The sequence below is a fragment of the Pelobates fuscus genome, chromosome 10 (genome assembly GCF_036172605.1).
Source record: "Pelobates fuscus isolate aPelFus1 chromosome 10, aPelFus1.pri, whole genome shotgun sequence".
Taxonomy (NCBI): Eukaryota; Metazoa; Chordata; class Amphibia; order Anura; family Pelobatidae; genus Pelobates; species Pelobates fuscus.
Genome location: NC_086326.1, coordinates 91,957,388 through 91,980,981, shown reverse-complemented (window position 1 = coordinate 91,980,981; position 23,594 = coordinate 91,957,388). Strand labels below are relative to the sequence as shown.

At 41.3% G+C, this 23,594-nt stretch overlaps 1 protein-coding gene across 2 annotated transcripts in view; it reads left to right on the top strand.

Annotated features, from left to right (window-relative positions):
* The window catches only part of LOC134575834 (membrane-spanning 4-domains subfamily A member 15-like), a 170,320-nt gene that overhangs the window by 22,623 nt on the left and 124,103 nt on the right, over positions 1-23,594 (top strand). For both annotated transcript variants that reach the window (XM_063435268.1, XM_063435269.1), the window contains exon 2: positions 5,128-5,270. In XM_063435268.1, coding sequence (XP_063291338.1) covers positions 5,136-5,270 — 135 coding nt within the window. In that variant the 5' untranslated portion in view covers positions 5,128-5,135. The remainder of the gene's footprint in view (positions 1-5,127; positions 5,271-23,594) is intronic.

The following is a 23,594-nucleotide window of genomic DNA, read 5'->3' as shown; positions in this document are numbered from 1 at the left end:
TTTCAGCAGCACTACACATGCTATTTTTCACAATTTAGTCCCAGGATAATTATTCAGTAGCAAGAATTACTCTTTACACACATATCATTCACATTTTAGCAGTCCTCATCACTACATACAAGACACATTTTTTTGACATTTATACACAAGTTTATGTTTGTTGGTTTATGAGTTTGTATGCACTTTCCACTATGTAACATAATTTTGATACATATTCCTATATATATCAGACTATAAGTATATTAGGTGTTTGGTAGGTCTGTGCAATTTTTCAGCGTTTTTGCACGTCCGCCGGAAATGCGTTTAGGCTGCCATGACAACACTAAGTGTCATAGAGAAATTTGGTCCTTGCTAGCTCCGGTACTTTGGGAGCAACCACCTGACATTGTGTATTGGTGTTGCCCCAGTAACGTACAGCAGCCCGACCAATTGACATGTCCTAGGGGGTCACATGACCGTAAACCCGGAAGTATGGTTGTCTGTGAAGGCGGTCTCAGCAGTTCCGGCGGCGAACACAAATGCAGTGCACCTGATGGTGAGTACCCATTAGTAATAATTGTTGGTCCTATATAAGAGTGTTTTTTAGTGTTTAAATATTTCTGTGTCCTGATGAAAGCTCCTGTGAGGAGCTGAAACGTCGATTTTGTTCCCTTCGAAATAAATGAAGATTTAAGCAACTTTCAATCCTTGAGTGCCGGTAATTTTGTATCCTGTATTGTTTTGCCACCAGAGCACCAGGTAAAAAATTTTCTTTTATTGAAGTTGGAGTGCAGGGGTTCGCTGGATTTTGTATATATATATATATATATAAAGAAAAAGGAAAAAACTAATCTCTACCTTTGCCAGGAACGTATTTGCCGCAAGGCAAACAAGGCATTTGCCTTGGGCGGCACTTTCCAGGCAGGGGGGGTTGTGTGTATGTGTGTCAGTGTGTGTCTGAGTGATTGTGTGGGTCTGGCTGTCAGTGTGTGTCTGAGTGATTGTATGTGTGTCTAGCTGTCAGTATGTGTATGTCAGTGTATGTCTTAGTAATTGTGTGTGTCTGGCTGTCAGTGTGTGTATGTCTGTCAGTGTGTATCTGAGTGATTGTGTGTGTATGTCTGTCACTGTGCGGCTGTCAGTGATTGTGTGTCTGGCTGTCAGTGTTTGTGTGATTGTGTGTTTTTGGCTGCCAGTGTGTGTATGTATGTCAGTGTGTATCTGAGTGATTGTGTGTATGTCTGTCACTATGTGGCTGTCTGTCAGTGAGTTAGTGTGTGTCCGTCAGTGAATGTGTTTGTTTCTGAGTGATTGTGTCAGTGAGGGCGCCTGTGTGTCTGAGTGATTGTGTGTGTGTCTGTCTTTTATTGTGTCTGAGTGAGTGTCTGTCAGTGAATGTGTGAGTGTCTGTCAGTGAATGTCAGTGAATGTGTGTCTGCGTCATTGCGTATGTATATCAGTGATTGTGTGTATGACAGTGAGTCAGTGATTGTTCGTGTTAAATCAGTGTGTGTATGTCAGTGTATCTGAGTGTGTGCCTGTCAGTCAAAGTGCGTGTTAGTCTTTAACAAGAAGAAGAGGTGTGGCATTGAAAGGAAGGGGTGGGGCAAACGTAAATTAGGGGGTGCCCAAGTTCCGTAATGCCTAGGGCAGCAGAGATACTAAATACATCACTGACCTTTGTCATGATCCTGAGCAGGTCAGGTAGGAGACGATTGCCAGGGTTAACATCAGGATCTTTATTGCTGGATTTGGACATTATGGAATAAACAGTATATCTGATAATTGAAACAATGGGAAAGAGACAGCAAACAGATCTGAATAACTGAAATTACATGTAAGGATAACTAGGTTAGGAAAATAAAGGGTTTAGACAAAAAGGTCAAAGTTGGAATAAGGTAACAGGTACACCTATAAATGAAGGTATAGGTTGGAGAATTAAGAATAACCTATAAGAGAAATTATAGGCAACTAAGTAGAAGGTATAAACAGACTTTACACAATAAAGTGCAAATCACACAAGGTGTAAAAGTGGTGTCAAAGGTACAAGTGCAACTCCCCAGTGTTTTAAAACCACTTAAAAACACTAATGCAAATACAAATACAAACAGAGATAGAGGAGTGCAATAACAATATAAATAAAAATCGTATACTTATTCACACTTGGTCATCATTTGAATTTCACCTACATAAAAGAGTGAATACATAGCATAATACTGTTTGACCAAATAATATCAAAAATAGGTGTCATTTTTCCACTCACACTTTGCAGAGCCACATATAGTAGGCTCTGACTATTCTGGTTCTTAAAGAAATCCCTTTCTTATTGTCTCCACTCCACCACTCCTCCGGAAAGCTCCACTGGTGCCAGGATACAGCAGATAAAAATAACGCCAGGAAAGTGGGGATATATTCAAAGATTTAATAACATACAAAATAATATCCCTGTTAAAGTGCATAAGAGTGAAAAAACAAAACAAAGGTAGCAGCACTGACGCGTTTCGACTCTTTCAAGTCTTTTTCAAAGTGCATAAAACATTGGTCACACTTGGTCACACTTCCTTGTATATATACCAGTCCAATCTTCAAATTGTAAACCTTTCTTATTGTCTCCACTCCACCACTCCTCTGGATAGCTCCACTGGTGCCAGGATACAGCAGATAAAAATAACGCCAGGAAAGTGGGGATATATTCAAAGATTTAATAACATACACAATAAAAACAGGGATATAAAGTGCATAAGAGTGAAAAAAACAAAACAAAGGTAGCAGCACTGATGCGTTTCGACTCTTTCAAGTTTTTTTTCAAAGTGCATAAAACATTGGACACACTTCCTTAAGAACCAGAATAGTCAGAGCCTACTATAGCCTCTGCAAAGTGTGAGTGGAAAAATGACACCTATTTTTGATATTATTTGGTCAAACAGTATTATGCTATGTATTCACTCTTTTATGTAGGTGAAATTCAAATGATCACCAAGTGTGAATAAGTATACTATTTTTATTTATATTATTATTGCACTCCTCTATCTCTGCTTGTATAAGTAGAAGGTATACCGAAAACAGTTTAGGCAATATACCCCAAATAGAATAAATCTGAAATGGAAGTAAATAATAAGAAAACCTATAGATGTAGAAGTATAGGTTATATAGAGGTCAAATTAGACAGAATAATAAGGTTGCAGGAAAAGGAGAACTTAAGTTAATAAGCCCCCTTTAGGAAGAAGATCTGCTTAAACAGGGAAATAACACCATGTAGTTATTTTGAGGCTGAGTCCAGAGTGGACCAAGTGTGAATAAGTATACTATTTTTATTTATATTATTATCGCACTCCTCTATCTCTGCTTGTATAAGTAGAAGGTATACCGAAAACAGTTTAGGCAATATACCCCAAATAGACTACAATCTGAAATGGAAGTAAATAATAAGAAAACCTATAGATGTAGAAGTATAGGTTATATAGAGGTCAAATTAGACAGAATAATAAGGTTGCAGGAAAAGGAGAACTTAAGTTAATAAGCCCCCTTTAGGAAGAAGATTTACTTAAACAGGGAAATAACACCATGTAGTTATTTTGAGGCTGAGTCCAGAGTGGTATTATGAGTCAGGTATTATTTCTCTGAAACTGCTATGTTTATAAAAAAAAAGGGTAAAAGCTAGCTGGACCTGGCACCCAGACCACTTCATTAAGCTGAAGTGGTCTGGGTGCCTAGAGTGGTCCTTTAAGTTCAGGTTGGTATTTTGCAGGTTTAGAAGTCAAACAGGAATTCAGAGTAGTTAAGCTGGTATTAAGCAGGGTTGGAAGTAAGTAGTTCAAGCTGGTATTAAGCAGGTTTGGAAGGAAGTAGTTGTGAAGTAAATAATATAAGTTCATAGGAGCCAGAATATGAAGTGTTTCAGGCAGATTAACAACTTCAATGCGAAGGCAATAAGGTGAGTTGGACGTTCCCTTTTGTAGGAACCCAATTAGTCCAGGCAGGTGAGGATGATAAGGTGAGTGTCCAGAACTAGAGGCAAGGGAGGCCACTAGTGGTAAAACATAATCCATGCAGGAACTTTTTAAAGAAACAGTATAAAATGGGGGGAAAAAGTCTTGATGGTCAAGATAGGATCCTGACAACCTTTTGTATATGACAGGCTCCTGCAGCCATATACATGCACGTTGAGTTGGACACTGTTTGAAAATTGATAGTTTCCCCCCATGATCTTCCCTGCTTCACTCCCTGCACACAAGCACAGAAGACTAACAAAATTATTTACTAAGGTAGAATTCGAAGTGAAATTCAATAGTAGCTGAACTAATAGCATAAGTGGTTGAGAGAATGTTTTCAGTTCTGCTATATTCACCTTAGATTTAAAATTCACTTTAAATTTGCCTTGAATTCTCACTTTAGAGAATAACCCTGGTACTGTGAGTTTTCAAACACAGTCTGACCCAATGTGCATGTATGTGTCTATAGAATGCTGTCACATGCAAAAGTTAGGGATGAGCTTTTCTCTATTTTTTATTTATATATATATATATATATATATATATATATATATATATATATAGATCAATTTGAAAAGGATAGCACTCTCAGGACTCCAATTTAAAATGTAACTTTTAATTATTAAAGTAAAAAATCAACGTTTCAGTCTGCTATTCACAGACTTTCATCAGGACCTGATGAAAGTCTGTGAATAGCAGACTGAAACGTCGATTTTTTACTTTAATAATTAAAAGGTAAATTTTACATTGGAGTCCTGAGAGTGCTATCCTTAATAATTAAAAGTTACATTTTACATTGGAGTCCTGAGAGTGCTATCCTTTTCAAATTGATCTACATTTTGCTTGACAAGCACCGGGCAAGTACTTTTTCCACTATATGGAGTGCAAGATTTTTTTCTATATATATATATATATATATATATATACATACTTCTTTAAAAAAATATATTCTGTTCAAAACTTGATGAAAGTATTGTTATCTTAACATATAATTTGAGGTGACAGTTATCCTTTAAAAAGTTGAGCACATCCTTTTGTTATAGTCTGTGTCCCTTTTTTTTCTTCTTCATGAAAGGACTCTAATACATTTTTTATTCTTGATTTTACAGCAAACAGCTTCATAATATATCAATTGCACTTTCATCTTTGCTCATAGATCTCACAATGGCTTCTCCTCCACCTGCTATGATAATGGTCCCTCAATCCCTGAATCTTGTATATCAGCAAACGACTCCTCACGTCCCAAATGCACAAGAACCATTTCGTGTTCTGAAAAAGGGCCAACCAAAAGCACTAGGGGTGAGTTTTAAATTGTAACAGTTTGTGTCTGGGGAATGAAAAATGTGGTAAGTGAAAGCAACTAAATGATAAAATCACAAACACTGTTTAGCAATAAAATAATTATTATAGAGTTTGGATACACACGAGCCTGGTTTTAAATGTTTTACTCTTTTATTTTTGGTGGGGCTTTTGGAGATAGTCATTGTGTTGAAAATACTCACACAATATGCAGAAAATATTAGCAATCGAATGTTAATTCTGGATTGGGCCAGGGATGGATATATCTACTTCCTGTTAAATATCATGCCATAAATACTGAACCAAGTCAGACTTTTTAGTACTTTCACACATTGATTTACTAAGTGTCGTAAATCGCTTCACTGTTATGCTTCAAAGTCAGTTATGCTTCAAAGTCCGTTTACAGACCTGAGATCTTTACTGTCATATCACTGGCTGGTTTTTGAGCATATCTGAGCTTACAGTGTTTCTCAGTGCACGCTTTGTACAATGCTCAAAAATTAACAGAGGTAACCCTGTGAATTTACCTGTAAACATCAAATAAAGGAAACTAACTACATGCTGGGGTCTGTGAGATCCCAGCATGCATACACACACTGGTTGTGATATTAGTCTGTTCTGTGCTGCAATGGGAAGTGGTACAGTTCACTACTCTCCCCTTTGGTTCTGAAACTTAAAGGACCACTATAGTGCCAGGAAAACATACTCGTTTTCCTGGCACTATAGTGCCCTGAGGGTGCCCCCACCCTCAGGGACCCCCTCCCGCCGGGCTCTGGGGAGAGGAAAGGGTTAAACACTTACCTTTCTCCAACGCTGGGTGGGGAGCTCTTCTCCTCCGATCCTCCTCCGATCATCCCATTCGGCTGAATGCGCACGCGCGGCAAGAGCTGCGCGCGCATTCAGCCGGTCTCATAGGAAAGCATTATCACATTATCACATTATCACAAAGCATTATCGCATTATCAATGCTTTCCTATGGACGCTTGCGTGCTCTCACTGTGATTTTCACAGTGAGAATCACGCAAGCGCCTCTAGTGGCTGCCAATGAGACAGCCACTAGAGGATTTGAGGGCTGGATTAACCCATTTATAAACATAGCAGTTGGTCTGGGTGCCTAGAGTGGTCCTTTAAAGTAAGTTAATAAAGTAATACATGCTGGTGTCTGTGAAAATGTTCTCTCTAACTGAAGTTGATCATGTCTCGCTATACCTATAAAAAAAACTAATAATAATTGAGGTCCAGTACACTCCTTTAAAACCAAGTGGGGGCCCAATGAGTGACCTTTTCCTCAGGTAATATATTATAAAGATAATGAAAAACGCTCACTGTATGCTAAGGTGGTGCCCCTTAAAAAGAGAGACTACCCAGCAAGCTGGTAAGATGACAAACCAACATTAATATGAGCCTAATCAATCTTAAGATTTGGAGTCCAGTAGATAGGGGGAAAAAAACTAGGGGATAGCGAAATAGGAAAAACCAAATGGTACTAGAAATTATGGATACAGTGCAAAAAAAGGTATCTCAAAATCAAGTGTTACACTGAAACTTTATTAACTGCTTATAGAAAGAAATACACTTGCCACTATGTATCCAAATATAATTCTGTATCCTATGAGTGATTTAAAAGTCTGTCCCTGGTATGCAAATGAATGCTTTGTTCAGAGTGCTGTTCCCAGAGGAGTATGAGACAATAAACCCCTAGACAGTATAGTCCCTTAGGGATATAGCTTGTGCAATCTATGAATATAACCATGAGAAGCACAGTATTCAGTAAGGGAAAAGCGTTTAGCCAGTACTAATGCACAATAATGAAGTGGAAGGAAAAATGTCTGATGACATACACAGGCAGCGACAATAGTAATGTATAATAAGAAAAAATATCTGATAACACAGATCAACCGCTAGTCTGCTGTAATTCCCTTTGCTTCTGCTAATAAACACCTTCGTGGGTGTTCTAACGCTAGACGGCTAAACTAGATACTGTTTCCTATCAAATGATATCGGACTCCAAAACAAAAATGAATGATCGAGATGATCGTTAACGAAAATTAAACATAACGAAAATAGTGCAGAGAGGGGTTTCCCTTAGTGCATGATAAGTGGTGCACGTGAAGTGTCAAAGTGCAGTGAGTGGGAATACCCCCCGTGGGTTAGAAACAGGTTTGCATGAAGCAGTGCAGACCTGATTGAATTCAATGCTTCCCTATGAAATGCAGTGAACACTATACCATGTGTGTATTCATGAGCATAGAGATGAACTGAGTAACTGCACACTGGCACAAATTGCTCTGTATAGGCATTATTTCAAGCAGAAACACTTTGCATACAGATAGTTTTCTCCACGATCACTTGTAACCACTTGTAAAGGCATGATATGGTCATAGAGTTAGGGAAACACCTTTAAAGGACAACTGCCACTTCAATACTATTTTTTTATATATTGATCCTTTCATTAATCTTTGAAATTAATTAGATACTGTGTTAAATGAAGTTTATGTTAAAAAAAAAAAAAAGAGAGAGAGAGAACATTTCATCTCTGCCTGTAGTATAGGATCCTTAAGCCATATACATGCATTTTGGGTCAGACAGTGTTTGAAAACCTCTATATAGTCTCTATAGGCTTCCCTGCTTCACTTCCTGGACAGTGCAGTGACATCATTAGACCGACTGTCAAATTTAAATGGCACTCCAATGTAGAGGTCATTTTTATTCTTGGACTCATACTGTCTGAAATGTAGCATAGGCCCAGCAAAGCAATCTGTCAAATTTCCAAGTAAAGCAAGGAGGGGAGCAATGGGATCAAGTAAACTGAGCAATGAATGGGTTAACTCTTAGTGAGTGTAATACAAGAGGAACAACGAGTTCCCCAGGCCTAGTGGTAGTTGGTGAATTAGTTAAAACTTTGCATTTAACACTGAATATTTAAAAATAGAGAGGGCAAGCAATGAAGGAAATATTGTAGTTAAATGAAAATTTTTTCCTTAGGTTTGGTAAAGGAAAAATATACATTTTATTAAAGACAGGAGATTAGTATTATATATTAAACTCACTTTACTAATCCATAACAGCAAATAATGAAACATGGATAAGGACACAGTCCCTGCGCTCTGCATGTGAGAATAGAATAGGGAATGTGATGTCACTTCCCCTTTTTGCTTCTCCCCGATCCTCATACACAGAGCGCCGCACAGGGAGGAAGCAGTGGTGTGCACTGAGCAGTTCCTGAGGTATCTATTGTCTCTATCTTTATTGTCTTACACCACGGGTGTAGCTGACGGCCATGGAGCCACATTGATTGACACGGTGCCAGTCAAATCATTTGGCACCAGACTAAAAGAAATACAAAAAAAATACATAAAGAAATGACAGCTGATATGGGAAAATCCCAACCCTATCCTGCTTGCCGCTCTGATGCAATCGAGGCCTGGTGCCTATAGTATTCCTTTAAGAGACACAAACGTAAGACAGGGGGTGGGAGAAGACTGAGGATTGCTTAGTATAGCCAAACATATAACATCTACTTATCTTGATGCAAAAGCAGTAAAGAGAGGATGAGGGATTTATATAATATTTGGTGGTTCCTGAATGGTTTAGGAACATTCTGCTCATGTTTTTCTGTCTAACTTGTTTATTAACTCATAGTTTGCTGCTTTGGAGTAGTAAGGACAGATTAATGCAAAGTAGAAACCTCCTTTCTGACATAAAATTGAGTTTTTTTTCTCAGATTTTTAACATGCATACATATAACACGGTTATTTAAATGTGCATTTCATAACCTTGATGTGTACTACACCTGTACTAGCTCCATATTGTGTTCAACTACATCTTTTGAGTACACCGATGACCCCAATGCATGCATTTACCAATATCCTGTGAAGTTATAGTGCCATAAAAGAGACCTGACTGATTCCGTTTTTATATTTAGAATTTTGATTAATGGATTTGATGGGCCATGTCTCATTGTGAGGCACTACAGAAGTTTGACTTTTCAGCTTAATATACAAAGGCCTAATATTTGTGAAATAGGCCTTCTTTGATATTGAATATGGTGCATATTGTTCCATAACAAACCACGATTCTACCACCATTTGTTCTGGTGAGTAGATTCATTACCTTCAGGCTTTTTGCTGTAAGCACTGTCTTTTCAGAGAAAATGCAGTGTTTACATTACAGCCTAGTGATAACTTCACTGGCCACTCATCAGATGGCTTCATGGGTCATGGCTGCCTAAAATGCATACAAACATTCAGTGTCTCCACCCTCTGCATGCAGACACTGAACTTTCCTCATTGAGATTCATTGATTCAATTAATCTCTATGAGGAGATACTGATTGACCAGGACTGTGTTTGAATGATGCTGACTCTGCCCCTGATCCGCCTCTTTGCCAGTCTCAGCCAATCCTATGGGGAAGCACTGTGATTGGATCAGGCCACCACTTCTCATGATGTCAGCAGACTGCTCGTTTTTTTTTTTTTTTTTTTAGGCAAACAGCATGCAGATCTACAGCTTCGGGCTTAAATACAGTAAGATTTTGCTATATTTATGAAGGCATGGGGGGCCCAGAGGGGCTAGATGGTGGTTTTACCACTATAGGGTCAGGAATACATGTTTGTGTTCCTGACCCTATAGTGATCCTTTATATTGTGTGAAGTTACAGTGCTATTTAACAGAGCACACCATTTTAGCTTTTTAGGTTTGTTATATCATAGATAGATTTTATGGGTATATAGGTCATTTTGGAGCATTTTAGCAGTTTGACCATTTAAATTGCCCCATGAAGGCCTACCACATTGCACTTTTGCTCAATATGTTGTAAATCTGATGTGTTCCACTGTGATACAAACCCACACTTTATGTTTAGCAATATATAAGTACAACACCACCCCTAATGTATGGATTTGTCACTATATTGTGATGTTGCAGTGCCACATAAGATAATTTCTGTTTATTAAGTGTGACTTTTCATAGCTGGATTTCATTGAGCTATGTCTCATGTTAGAGGATTCTAGCATCAAACTACTAGTTCAAACTACTCCACATAGACCTACCATTTATTAAAGAAGACATCTCAGGGTATCTCATATGACATATATTTTGATCTTTTTAGTGTGACTATTTTTCACTAGCTTGTACCAAGTGTAGGGGTAATAAACTTATTTTGCCCTTTATGACATGCACATTGAGATTTTCTTGTATATTTTGTAATCGTTATATGTGCTATGGCAGTATAACACTTAATATGTTGTTCAGCTATGTAGTCTGAGTATAGCAATACCCACATGTGTACCTTGTCAGGTATATGTTGATGTTGAAGGGACAAACACAAGACACAGTCATTTCAGATTATTTTCAAATGTTAATGCTGGGTCCATGTCCAATTTACGAGCACTTTTTTAACCCTTTCCCGACGTTAAGGCATCCCAGGATATTGGTAAATTGCCCCATGAAGGCCTACCACATTGCACTTTTGCTCAATATGTTGTAAATCTGATGTGTTCCACTGTGATACAAACCCACACTTTATGTTTAGCAATATATAAGTACAACACCACCCCTAATGTATGGATTTGTCACTATATTGTGATGTTGCAGTGCCACATAAGATAATTTCTGTTTATTAAGTGTGACTTTTCATAGCTGGATTTCATTGAGCTATGTCTCATGTTAGAGGATTCTAGCATCAAACTACTAGTTCAAACTACTCCACATAGACCTACCATTTCTTAAAGAAGACATCTCAGGGTATCTCATATGACATATATTTTGATCTTTTTAGTGTGACTATTTTTCACTAGCTTGTACCAAGTGTAGGGGTAATAAACTTATTTTGCCCTTTATGACATGCACATTGAGATTTTCTTGTATATTTTGTAATCGTTATATGTGCTATGGCAGTATAACACTTAATATGTTGTTCAGCTATGTAGTCTGAGTATAGCAATACCCACATGTGTACCTTGTCAGGTATATGTTGATGTTGAAGGGACAAACACGAGACACAGTCATTTCAGATTATTTTCAAATGTTAATGCTGGGTCCATGTCCAATTTACGAGCACTTTTTTAACCCTTTCCCGACGTTAAGGCATCCCAGTAAAACACACTATTAGGGCAATATAGTGAAGGAGCACTGATAACATTTTCTAAAAGAGCTCTAATCACACTGCCAAGGCTCTTTGACCCCTTTTCCAGACACTCCCAGCATATGCGCCCTATAAACTAGCCTCCTGATCATTGTAAACTGCCGGCAATGCGCTCCAGGAATTCAGCGCAACATCAGGACTGCCACGTGGAACTAATATTTCAAAATGACTCAGCTGCGGCCAGTCCAAACATATATTGGGTGGCATTTCCGCTGTGAACCTTTACAGATTGCTAGATTGGGTGCTCGGGTATACCATATGTGTGGGAGTTAATAAAATTTGCCGTGTTTAAACAGCTAATATTCTCTTTTATCTTTGATACCTTTTCTCAGTTCTCAGGTGAAGGATTATTTTTATTTATTTGAAATTATTTTTCTAAAAGTGCTTGTAGTGAAGTGAGGTTATATTTTGTATTTATCTGTGATTGTAGCTTAAAGGATCAATATAGTCAATATGAAAAAGCAAGAAAGACAGGTCCCCTAGCCTTCTTTCTTGCTTTTATATTAGCTTCCAATTAAAAAAAAAATCAGAGTCCTATTTAACATATAAACTTAACTCCGTTCCAGCGCTGAGCTCCTCAGCAGGCCATGCCCTCTTTTTCCTCAAAATGACAAAATAGCAGGGCTCAATCAGATGCTTCTCTTTGAGAAGCGTCATCGCTCTGTGGTGCGCATGCGCGGCTTCGCGCTGCACCATTTGGGTTCTTCATAGAGCATTTAATGCATCTCTATGAATGAACTGAGCACTCTACCATTCATATGGATGTTCACGAGCTGAGCTGACTGATAGCTCAGCTCCCTGTCTATGCCCAGCCCCTCATACCGCAACCTTCTGGCCCGAAGTTTGTGTGTTTCCAGAAACACTATATATAGAGATTATCTATCTATCTATCTATCTATCTATCTATCTATCTATCTATCTATCTATCTAGTGTTTGTATAAAAACACACATTTTAAATGAATATTGTAAACATACTCTCTCTCTCGTCTCCCCCAATAGTCTGCCTAATTTTCTAAATACTTTCATTAGTCCCTGGCCTTATCTTATAGCTAGGATAGCCTTATGCCTATCCCACGCATGCTTAAACTCCTTCACTGTGTTAACCTCTACCACTTCAGCTGGAAGGCTATTCCATGCATCCACTACCCTCTCAGTAAAGTAATACTTTCTAATATTAATTTTAAACCTTTGCCCCTCTAATTTAAGACTATGTCCTCTTGTTTTGGTAGTTTTTATTCTTTTAAATATAGTCTCCTCCTTTACTGTGTTGATTTCCTTTATGTATTTAAATGTTTCTATCATATCCCCCCTGTCTCGGCTTTCCTCCAAGCAACACATGTTTAGATCCTTTAACCTTTAACCTTTCCTTGTGAGTTTTATCCTGCAATCCATGAACCAGTTTAGTAGCCCTTCTCTGAACTCTCTCTAAAGTATCAATATCCTTCTGGAGATACGGTCTCCAGTATTGCGTACAATACTCCAAGTGAGGTCTCACCAGTGTTCTATACAATGGTATGAGCACTTCCCTCTTTCTACTGCTAATACCTCTCCCTATACAACCAAGCATTCTGCTAGCATTTCCTGCTGCTCTTTTACATTGCCTGCCTACCTTTAAGTAATCTTAAATAATTACCCCTAAACCCCTTTCCTCAGATGTTGAGGTTAGGACTCTATCAAATATTCTGTACTCTGCCCTTGGGTTTTTACATCCAAGATGAATTATCTTGCACTTATCCACATTAAATGTAAGCTGCCACAACTCTGACCATTTTTCTAAATTACCTAAATCATTTGCCATTTGGCTTATGCCTCCCGAAACATTGAAACATCAACCCTGTTACATATCTTAGTATCATCAGCAAAAAGACATACCTTACCATCCAGGCCTTTTGCAATATCACTAATAAAAATATTAAATAGAATGGGTCCAAGTACAGATCTCTGAGGTACCCCACTGGTGACAAGCCCATGCTTCGAATATACTACATTGACTACAACCCTCTGTTGCCTGTCACTCAGCCACTGCCTTACCCATTCAACAGTGTCAAAAGCCGTACTGAAATCTAGGTAAGCAATATCTACTGCACCACCCTGATCTATTATTTTAGTTACCCAATCAAAAAAATCAATAAGATTAGTTTGGCATGATCTCCCTGAAGTAAATTCATGTGGTCTCTGATCTTGAAATCCATGTGATTTTAGATGTTCAACAATCCAATCCTTTAACATGATTTCCATTACTTTCCCCACTACTGAAGTAAGGCTTAATGGCCTATAGTTGCCCGACTTCTCCCTACTACCTTTCTTGTGAATGGACACAACATTTTCTAACTTCGAATCTTCTGTGACTACTCCTGTTAACAATGATTGGTTAAATAAATATATTAATGGTTTTGCTAGTACACCACTAAGCTCTTTAATTACTAGGGATGTGCATGGGCAAAAAATTTGGTTCGGACTTCCAAAATTCGGTACTTCGGCAATTCGGGACTTCGGCACGTCGGTTCGGCACTTCTGGAATGCGGGAATTCGGCAATTCTGCAATTCGGGACTTTGGCGGTTCCCTAACCATACTCCTACCCTACTCCAACAATAATCCTACCCTAACCCTAACACCACCCCTAACCATAACCCTAGCCCTAACCTAACCCTTCCCCTACCCTAGCCCCAACCCTACCCCTAACCCTACCACAACCCTAACCCTAAGCCAACCCTAACACTACCCCAACCCTACCCCTAACCCTATCCCAACCCTAACCCCACCCTTACCCTAACCCTAACCCCATCACTAACCCTAACCCCACCACTAACCCCAACCCTAACCCCTAACCCTACCCCAACCCTAACCATAACCCCTAACCCTTCCTCAACCCTAACCCTGCCACTAACGCTAACCCCAACCTTCCTCTACCCCTAACCCTACCCCTAACCCTAACCCTACCACTAGTAGGGGTAGGGTTAGGGGTGGGGTTAGGGGTAGGTTTAGGGTTAGATTCCTTTCATTATTCCCTTAATTTTCCCTCCCTCTCCTGCCACTTTTCAGAAATCCAAAGCACTTTGGCACTTCAGAAATTTGGCACTGCTCCACTTCAGACATTCAGAACCATCTTAATGTCCGAATTGCCGAAATTCGTCCGAATTTAAATTCGGACCGAAACTAGTTGCACATGTCTATTAATAACTTTGGGTATATTCCATCAGGTCCCATTGACTTGTCTTTACTTTTAACAGTTGAAATAGAACCTCTTCCTCTGTAAACTCACATGTAACAAATTAATCATGTGTCATTTTTCCTAACGGAGGTCCATTTCCTTCATTTTCGTCTGTAAATACTGAACAAAAATATTTATTGAGGCAGTCACCTAGACCTTTATCCTCTTCTACATACCTTCCTTTTTTTGTTTTTAATCTAACTAATCCTTGTTTTACTTTCCTTTTCTCATTTATGTATCTAAAAAATGTTTTATTCACTTTTTTTACTGACTGTGCTATTCTCTCTTCTGTGTGTGTGATTTGGAATCTCTTATAACTTGCTTAGCTTTCTTCTGCCTAATCTTATAGATCTGTCTAGCTTCCTCACTCTGCCACATCTGCCAAAATAGTATATACTATTTTCTGTTGCCTCAGCAGTGCAACTTTGAAATGATCCAATTTTTCTTGGACTCCATTTAAACTACTCCAGTCTAATGACTCCTTAACACATATTCTAATTTGAGAAAAGTCTGTTTTTCTAAAGTCTAAAACTTTTTTTTTTGTGTGGTGTGATTCAGTCACGGTTCCTATATTAAACCACACTGACTGATGGTCACTGGATCCTAAACTATCACCTAAAGAAATATATGATAACAATACTCCATTTGTAAACACTATATCGAGTATGGCCTCTTTACTAGTTAGCTCCTCAATGACTTATTTTAGAGACCATCCCAGTAGGGAGTTTAGAATATGTGTGCTCCTGGCACAAGCAGCTATTTTGGTTTTCCAGTTCACATCAGGAAAATTAAAGTCACACATGATGATAACTTCCCCCTTCATTGTCATTGTAGCTATTTCCTCAACTAGTAGATTATCTAACTCTTCTATTTGCCCTGGGGGCCTATAAATCACACTTACACGAGTTACTGTGATTACCAAATTCTAACATAACCCAAACGGACTCTATGTTTACCTCACTAACTTTTATTATGCTAGATTTTATGTTATCTTTCAGATACAGGGTCACCTCTCCCCTTTTCTATATAAAGAGTACCCTGGTATTGCTATGCCCCTGTCACTTGTCTCATTATACATTGTCTCAGTAGCAGCCACTAAATCTACACTATCAGTTGCCATTATTATTTTTATGGATCTTATTCCCTAAAATGCGAGCATTTGTAGACATGACTCTAAGCTTATTATTTTTTAACACTATCTCTCTCTCTATATATATCTATTGTGATCCTGTATTGCAATTAGCACGGTCTTCTAGGGCATAAAACATGCGCAGTCTTTTGATTTTAGTATACCGTATTTATCGGCGTATAACACGCACCGGCGTATAACACGCACCTCATTTTAAGAAGGAAATTTCAGGAAATTTCCCCCTCTCCCATAGTATTCTCCCCCCTCCCATAGTGTTCCCCCCCTCATCCCATAGTGTTCCCCCCCTTTCCATAGTATTCTCCCCCCCATAGTATTCTCCACCCCCTCCTATAGTGTTCCCCCCCTCATCCCATAGTGTTCTCCCCCCTTCCCATAGTGTCCCCCCTCCCCTTGTCCCATAGTGCACTTTCCCTCCCCTTGTCCCATAATTACTTACCTGTCTTGAAGCATGGGCCGGCTTCACAGCGCGCACCGCGGTACAGGAACTTCAATTTCAGGTTCCGGTTTCCGGCGGGACTGAAAGGAAGTGTGCACACTGAGTACGCACTTCCTTTCAGTCCCGCTGGAAAACGGACCCTGAAATTGAAGTTCCAGTACCGCGGTGCGTGCTGAACACCGGCCCACGCTTCAAGACAGGTAAGTAAACCTTGACATTCGCTTCACAAGACGCACAGACATTTCCCCTCACAGGGGAAAAAAGTGTGTCTTATGGAGCGAAAAATACGGTATATCAGCGTATAACACGCACACATCATTTGCCCCCTATTTTCAGTGCGTGTTATACGCCGATAAATACGGTAACTCCAGGCAATTTATTGAAAAACCTGCTCAAGAAACAGCAGCAATACAAAACAAACAATAATATAACTGAACTCACTTCAAATGAAATCCCAGTTCGTCTGAGCATTTACTGACATTTAGATCCCTATCTATCAAGGGTTAAACTTAACAAAACACAGGTTCCACCAACCTGGTTTTCTGTCTCTTCTCTGCTCTCCAGTGCTCAGTCACCTGGACTGCTATCCTTCTGCACCCCAGTGCTTAGTGGAAAATCAGTCTGCTGCTCTCACACTCCCCAAAAGAAACAAAAATCTCCTCTTATCCGCCTAGCATGGAGGGGTTTATTCCCACTGCTGCAGCTGATTAATTGAAGACAGCCTGAATTCAAGGCCTGGACCTTATGTCTCCCAGTTACTTGTAAACTGAGGAGTGGAGCACCAGCCCGCCTTACTATCCAAATGCTCCACCCTACGGGCCCATCTCTAAACATTATTTTATCTTGCAAACCACACATACTTAAATGTCATATGCTTGAAATTTAGGGGAAATATAGACTCCTTCACTGATCACACTATCTATCTCTATATCTCTCACACATTCACTCTCATTTTTAAAATAAGTGTACTTACTATTTGAAGTCAGTAGATCTCTGCATCTTACTACTCTGTCTCCTGCCTTCAGCCTGTCAGCCTGAGCTGAGGCTGTGTGCAGGAGATACTTATCTCCCACACTGTCGGCTCTGATTGCTGACAGGCTCAGGGTTACTACAGGACACAGGAGGTGCGTTCTGCATACCGCACCGACCCGACCACTGCTTCAGAACCCAGGATGGCATGGTTCCCCCCGCCCCCGCCCATAGCCACAGTCACCCACACTGTATGCAGGGGACCTAACCCACCAGAGTAACCCGAAGCTCGAGGCAGCCTGTCATGCCACTACATATGTACATAAGTTGACTATCCCAGCAATTCCACTTTAAACACCCCTCCAGGACCTAGGTTGAAATTGCCTTCCCCACTATCATAACCTAAGAGCGAAGAGATAAAGGAAAAGAAGGCCAACCCCCCCTCCACTTCACAAACCCCCACCCACCATGGGACCGGTCGCGTCCCACCACACCAAAATAAGCCACTTGCCTGCCACCCTCTCTCGGGACACAGGCCACTTCCCCCACACACTCTGACCCTTGCCACCCTCTCTTGGCACCTCAAGCAAGAGAGCCCGTTGGCAACACAGAACACCCCTGCTGGCACTAGGGATAAGCCCAGCAACCACCCCTCACACCAACCCCGATACATCCCCTTGCTGTCCTCCCGACTCCTCCCGGAGCTCCGACCCTAATCCCTGAACTTAACAATACCACCCAAACACAATAACATCCTACTGAAACACTGTGCTTAATGATGCCCCTCAAACTAAAATGCATCTCCATTAACGCTAAAGGTCTCAATAATCCCAAAAAACGACATTCACTACTACGATGGGCCCACACACAACACGCAGATATCCTGCTAATCCAAGAAACCCATTTCACCCCTCAAAAAAACTTCCCCCTCAAAAACAAACACTACAACCGATCCTTCACAGCCAACTCGCCGGATGCAAAATAATAATAATAATAGGAGGAGACTGTAATGCAGCCCACACACCGATCTTAGACCGGACTACCAAACACCCCAGTGGAACGCGCCCATCACCCAACGACGCACTCTTCTCATATTTCCTGACCAAAAGCAACCTCCTGGACATATGGAGAGCCCAACACCCGTCGGCCCATGACTACACATTTTACTCCCACCCCCATGACACCTACTCCCGTATAGACTACTTCCTTACCTCCCCAGGCCTCACACCACGAATCACACAAACCTCAATTGGCAACATCACATGGTCTGATCATGCAGACATCTCACTCACATTCACAATCCCCAACATGACCAGACCATGGACATGGAAACTAAACCCACAACTTCTCCACGACCACGATCAGTTGCATCCCCGATCACACTCTGGGCAGCCCACAAACCTGTCATAAGAGGCAAATTGATAGCTATAGCAATGGCACGCAAAAAACAACACAATAGACAATTAGTCGATACCCTGGCAGAGATCGGCCACCTAGAAACGCATCGACCTAATATGTCATCGACCTAATATGGGTAGCCAACCACAGACACATCCCAACAGCAATACTCTCACTGGATGCGGAAAAAGCTTTCAACCGCCTTTTATGGCCCTATCTATACAAGGTCTTGAGCATGTTCGGATTCCCACCCGAGCTTGCTCGATTCCTGAAAGCCATGTACCACAACCCAACGGCACAACTCCTGATCCCGAACATAGCCCCCCCCTCCTTCCCCATCTTCAACGGCACGCGCCAAGGCTGCCCACTATCCCCCCTCCTTTTTGCCCTATCCCTTGAACCCCTCCTAGAAGCCATAAGAAACAACCAGCAAATCGAGGGAATACGCATAAGAGACGAGACATTCACCATTGCAGCATACGCAGATGACATTCTCCTGACATTGCCCAACCCCACCCCGTCCCTCACTGCACTCCTGTCAACACTACAAACTTATTCCACAATCTCTGGATACCAACTTAACGCCGCCAAATCGGAACTCCTTCCACTCAACCTCTCAACAGACACTCTCCACACTTTAAAACATACATTTCCCTTCCGCATCCGCCCAACGGCGATAACCTACCTAGGCATACAAATCACCAACGACACCGCCACCCTATACGATACTAACTACCATCCACTCTTCCGCAAAGCACACGCGGACCTCCAACGCTGGAAACCCATGAACATCTCATGGCTAGGTAGAATAACATCTATAAAGATGAACCTACTACCCAAGTTTCTCTACGCCTTCCAAGCACTACCCATCCCATGTAAAAAGACAGACCTCAAACAACTACAAACGGCAATAGATCACTTTATATGGAACGGAAAGAAACCTCGGATCCGCCGTTCCACCCTATATGTCCCTACACCATCAGGTGGACTAGGTCTCCCCAACTACCGAGACAACATAGACAAATACCACCCCCCACATCCCCAACAATCACCCACTCATTAGACCTCTGGGACCACCTCAGCGACAAATTCGATCTATCCACTGGCATATCCCCCCTCACCCCTATATTACGTAACAAAATGTTCCCACCTGGCCTAACACCACAACACTATGCCCATTTTGAAGAGAGGACCATCAGCAGACTAAAACACCTCTACCCAGACGGCAAACTCCTACAATTCACAGACATACCCAACCCCGACTCCCTGACGACATTCGACTACTTTCGCTACCTACAGCTCCGCAGCTTTGCATCAACAAACGAAGTCAGACTGGCAGCCACATCGACCCTCACGCAATTCGAAAAAACAAGCCTCCGCGCACCATCTCGTAAAAGCCAAATATCCGAACTATACCTAACACTAACAACTCACCACACCCAGGTCACACTCCCATACATCTCTGCATGGGAAAAAGACTTAGGACCCCCAGAGGAACCCACAGATTGGGCTGACATATGGGCGACCACCAAATCCATTTCAATTTGCGTCACCCACAAGGAGCAGGCTTATAAAATGCTCTTCAGGTGGTACCTCACACCCCACCGCCTGAGGGCCAGGAAACGATCCCCCTCAAACCTCTGCTGGAAACTATGCGGGGACACAGGCACCTTCCTCCACTGCTGGTGGACCTGCCCCAAGCTCATCCCCCTATGGACGTCCATCACAAACCTCCTAACCAAACTCCTCTGCAGACCTGTACCCCTGGACCCATGGGCGCTCTTGCTCTCTAAACCCATCGACGCCTTCACCCGCAACGAAAACAAATTAATAGCTAGAATAGCCTTAGCCACCCGCAGAGCAATAGCGGAAACATGGTCCACCCCACATGTACCTACCCACAACCAAATACTCCATAAAATAACGGACAACCTAGACATGGACAAACTAACAGCACAAATACATGATACCCCGAAATCCTTCCACAAAATCTGGGACCCATGGCTCGAGAACCCCACCGCCCCACCATGGTAAAAACCATTACAATTCACACTCTCTCCACTGATCAGCAAACACCGTTAAGATAACCAACACGAACCCCACCACCCACCCAAATCACCCAACCGGGACCCGGGGGAGACCCCGGGAGGACAGCAAGAACCCCCCCCCCGAAATCCTCATCCCCCAATCCACCACACCCACTATAAACAATTAACAGCACCAAACCACCTCATACCCCCCCACTGGCACACAAAACCCGCCAACTATGCCACGACCATAAACTAACAAACTAGCCAAGCCGTCCGCATACCTGACACAGGGCACAACACCCCAACCTGACCCACCCACCTGGAGGAAGGCCCAACCTACCAGGCTCACAACACCTAACAGAGCCACAAGACCTCCACCAAATACGGCCCGCAAACAGAAGGCATTACCAAAAGAAACAACCCCATTCGCTATGATGCCACAACCCAACCTAACCAAACTGTTACATTACCACTATGTTATTACCCTCCCACTAACCCAATTGTTTTTTCTTCCTTCTGTACAACTGTTTTCTTGTACCTTGAAAATGAAAAATAAAGAATCTTTAAAAAAAGAATACAGGATTGTTGTCTGTGCAGGTTATTTCTTTAATGAATACTTTAGAACTGTTTTAAAGTGGGTTGGGTTAACCCAGATCATATCTAGTTCTGCATTAGAAAAATGTACCTTGAAAAAGTCTGTGTTATCTAAAACATCTGGATTGCAAACTCTCCATATTGCATACATATCAAAATCAGTTTTTATGTTTAAAGATTTAGCTTATTTAATTACTATTTTATTGAGTTTTACTCCTTACATCAGTTTTTTGTCAAAGTTTGGTTCTAACAATGTATTAAAGTCCCCTGCCAATATAAGGTGACCTAGCTTTATCTTTTCAATTAGTTCCATTAATTGTCTCAAATAAATTGAGGGGAAAATATTAGGAAGATAAGTGTTGCATCAAGTATAGACTCTCCCCCTAATTTTACAGATTATCAGTAATCTTCCTTCTATGTCTAATTTCTTGTGGATTATATCTATTTGTAGGGAATCGGCAAACGTTATTGCTACACCACATTTTTCCTTAGATCTATTTGAGGCATGAATAATTGTGGAATATTTATTTCCACCCCAAGTTTGTTTGTCAAATTGGATCCAATGTGTTTCTTGGAGAAAACAAATATCCACATGTTCTTTACTTGAATATTTATATAATATAGACATCTTTGGATTTGAATTAAGACTCTGAACATTCAAAGTAATTTGTTTAAGCATTTTATCACATTCAACATTCCTCCAATCCCCTGAGAGCTGCAGCCATCATGACATAAATGGTAGACATAACGAAACAATCTGACTGACAAAACAAAACACATAAGAATCGTGGAGTATGAGAAAACAGCATTTTTGTGGGGAAACCCCTTATGTGCCTCTTGGGACATCATAGAACTGTGTCTCATTTAAGACACCAAGTGGAATATCAGTGGTATAAAACCTTTTAAAAATATTATCTTCCCATAGGTCAATCAGGAACAATTTTCTTAAACCCTATTTTCTCAAATTGTTTTGCTTTACCCTATCCAGGAAAAGAGAGAGAGAAAGGAAATAAATTAGTTATTTTTTTTTTAAACTAAGCTTAGTGTTCCTTCACCTATATATTATCTAGACATATTCCTTAAAGGACCACTATAGGCACCCAGACCACTTCAGCTCAATGAAGTGGTCTGAGTGCCAGGTCCATCTAGGGTTAACCCTGCCTGCTGTAAACATAGCAGTTTTAGAGAAACTGCTATGTTTACATATGGGTTCATCCAGCCTCTAGTGGCTGTCTCACTGACAGCCGCTAGAGGCGCTTCCGCGCTACTCACTGTGATTTTCACAGTGAGAAGACGCTGACGTCCATAGGAAAGCATTGAGAATGCTTTCCTATGGACTGACTGAATGCGCACGTGGCTCTTGCCGCGCATGTGCATTCAGCCAAAGAGGGAGGAGAGTCCCCAGCGCCAAGGGAGCCCTGCGCTGGAGAAAGGTAAGTGTTTAACCCCTTCCTCCACCTAGAGCCCGGCGGGAGTGGGACCGTGAGGGCGGAGGGGTCCGAAAACCAGTCAATATCTGGTGTGACCACCATTTTCCTCACGCAGTGCAACACATCTCCTTCAAATAGAGTTAATCAGGTTGTTGATTGTGGCCTGTGGAATGTTGGTCCACTCCTCTTCAACGGCTATACAAAGTTACTGGATATTGGCAGGACCTGGAACACGCTGTCGTATACGCCGATCCAGATCATCCCAAAAATGCTCAATGGATGACATGTCCGGTGAGTATGCTGGCCATGCAAGAACTGGGATGTTTTCAGCTTCCAGGAATTGTGTACAGATCCTTGCAACATGGGGCCATGCATTATCATGCTGCAACATGAGGTGATGGTCGTGGATGAATGGCACAACAATGTACCTCAGGATCTCATCACAGTATCTCTGTGCATTCAAAATGCCATCAATAAAATGCACCTGTGTTCGTTTGTCCATAACATACGCCTGCCCATACCATAACCCCACAGCCACCATGGGCCACTCAATCCACAACGTTGACATCAGCAAACTGCTCACCCACACAACGCCATACACGCGGTCTGCCATCTGTCCTGTACAGTGTACGGGAGTCATCCATGAAGAGAACACCTCTCCAAAGTGACAGACACCATAGAATGTGATCATTTGTCCACTCAAGTCGGTTACGACGACAAACTGCAGTCAGGTCGAGACCCCAATGAGGACGACGAGCATGCAGATGAGCTTCCCTGAGACGGTTTCTGACAGTTTGTGCAGAAATTATTTGGTTATGCAAACCAGGTGAAGATGCTGGATGTGGAGGTCCTGGGCGCGTGTGGTTACACGTGGTCTGTGGTTGTGAGGCCGGTTGGATGTACTGCCAAATTCTCTGAAACGCCTTTGGAGATGGCTTATGGTAGAGAAATGAACATTCA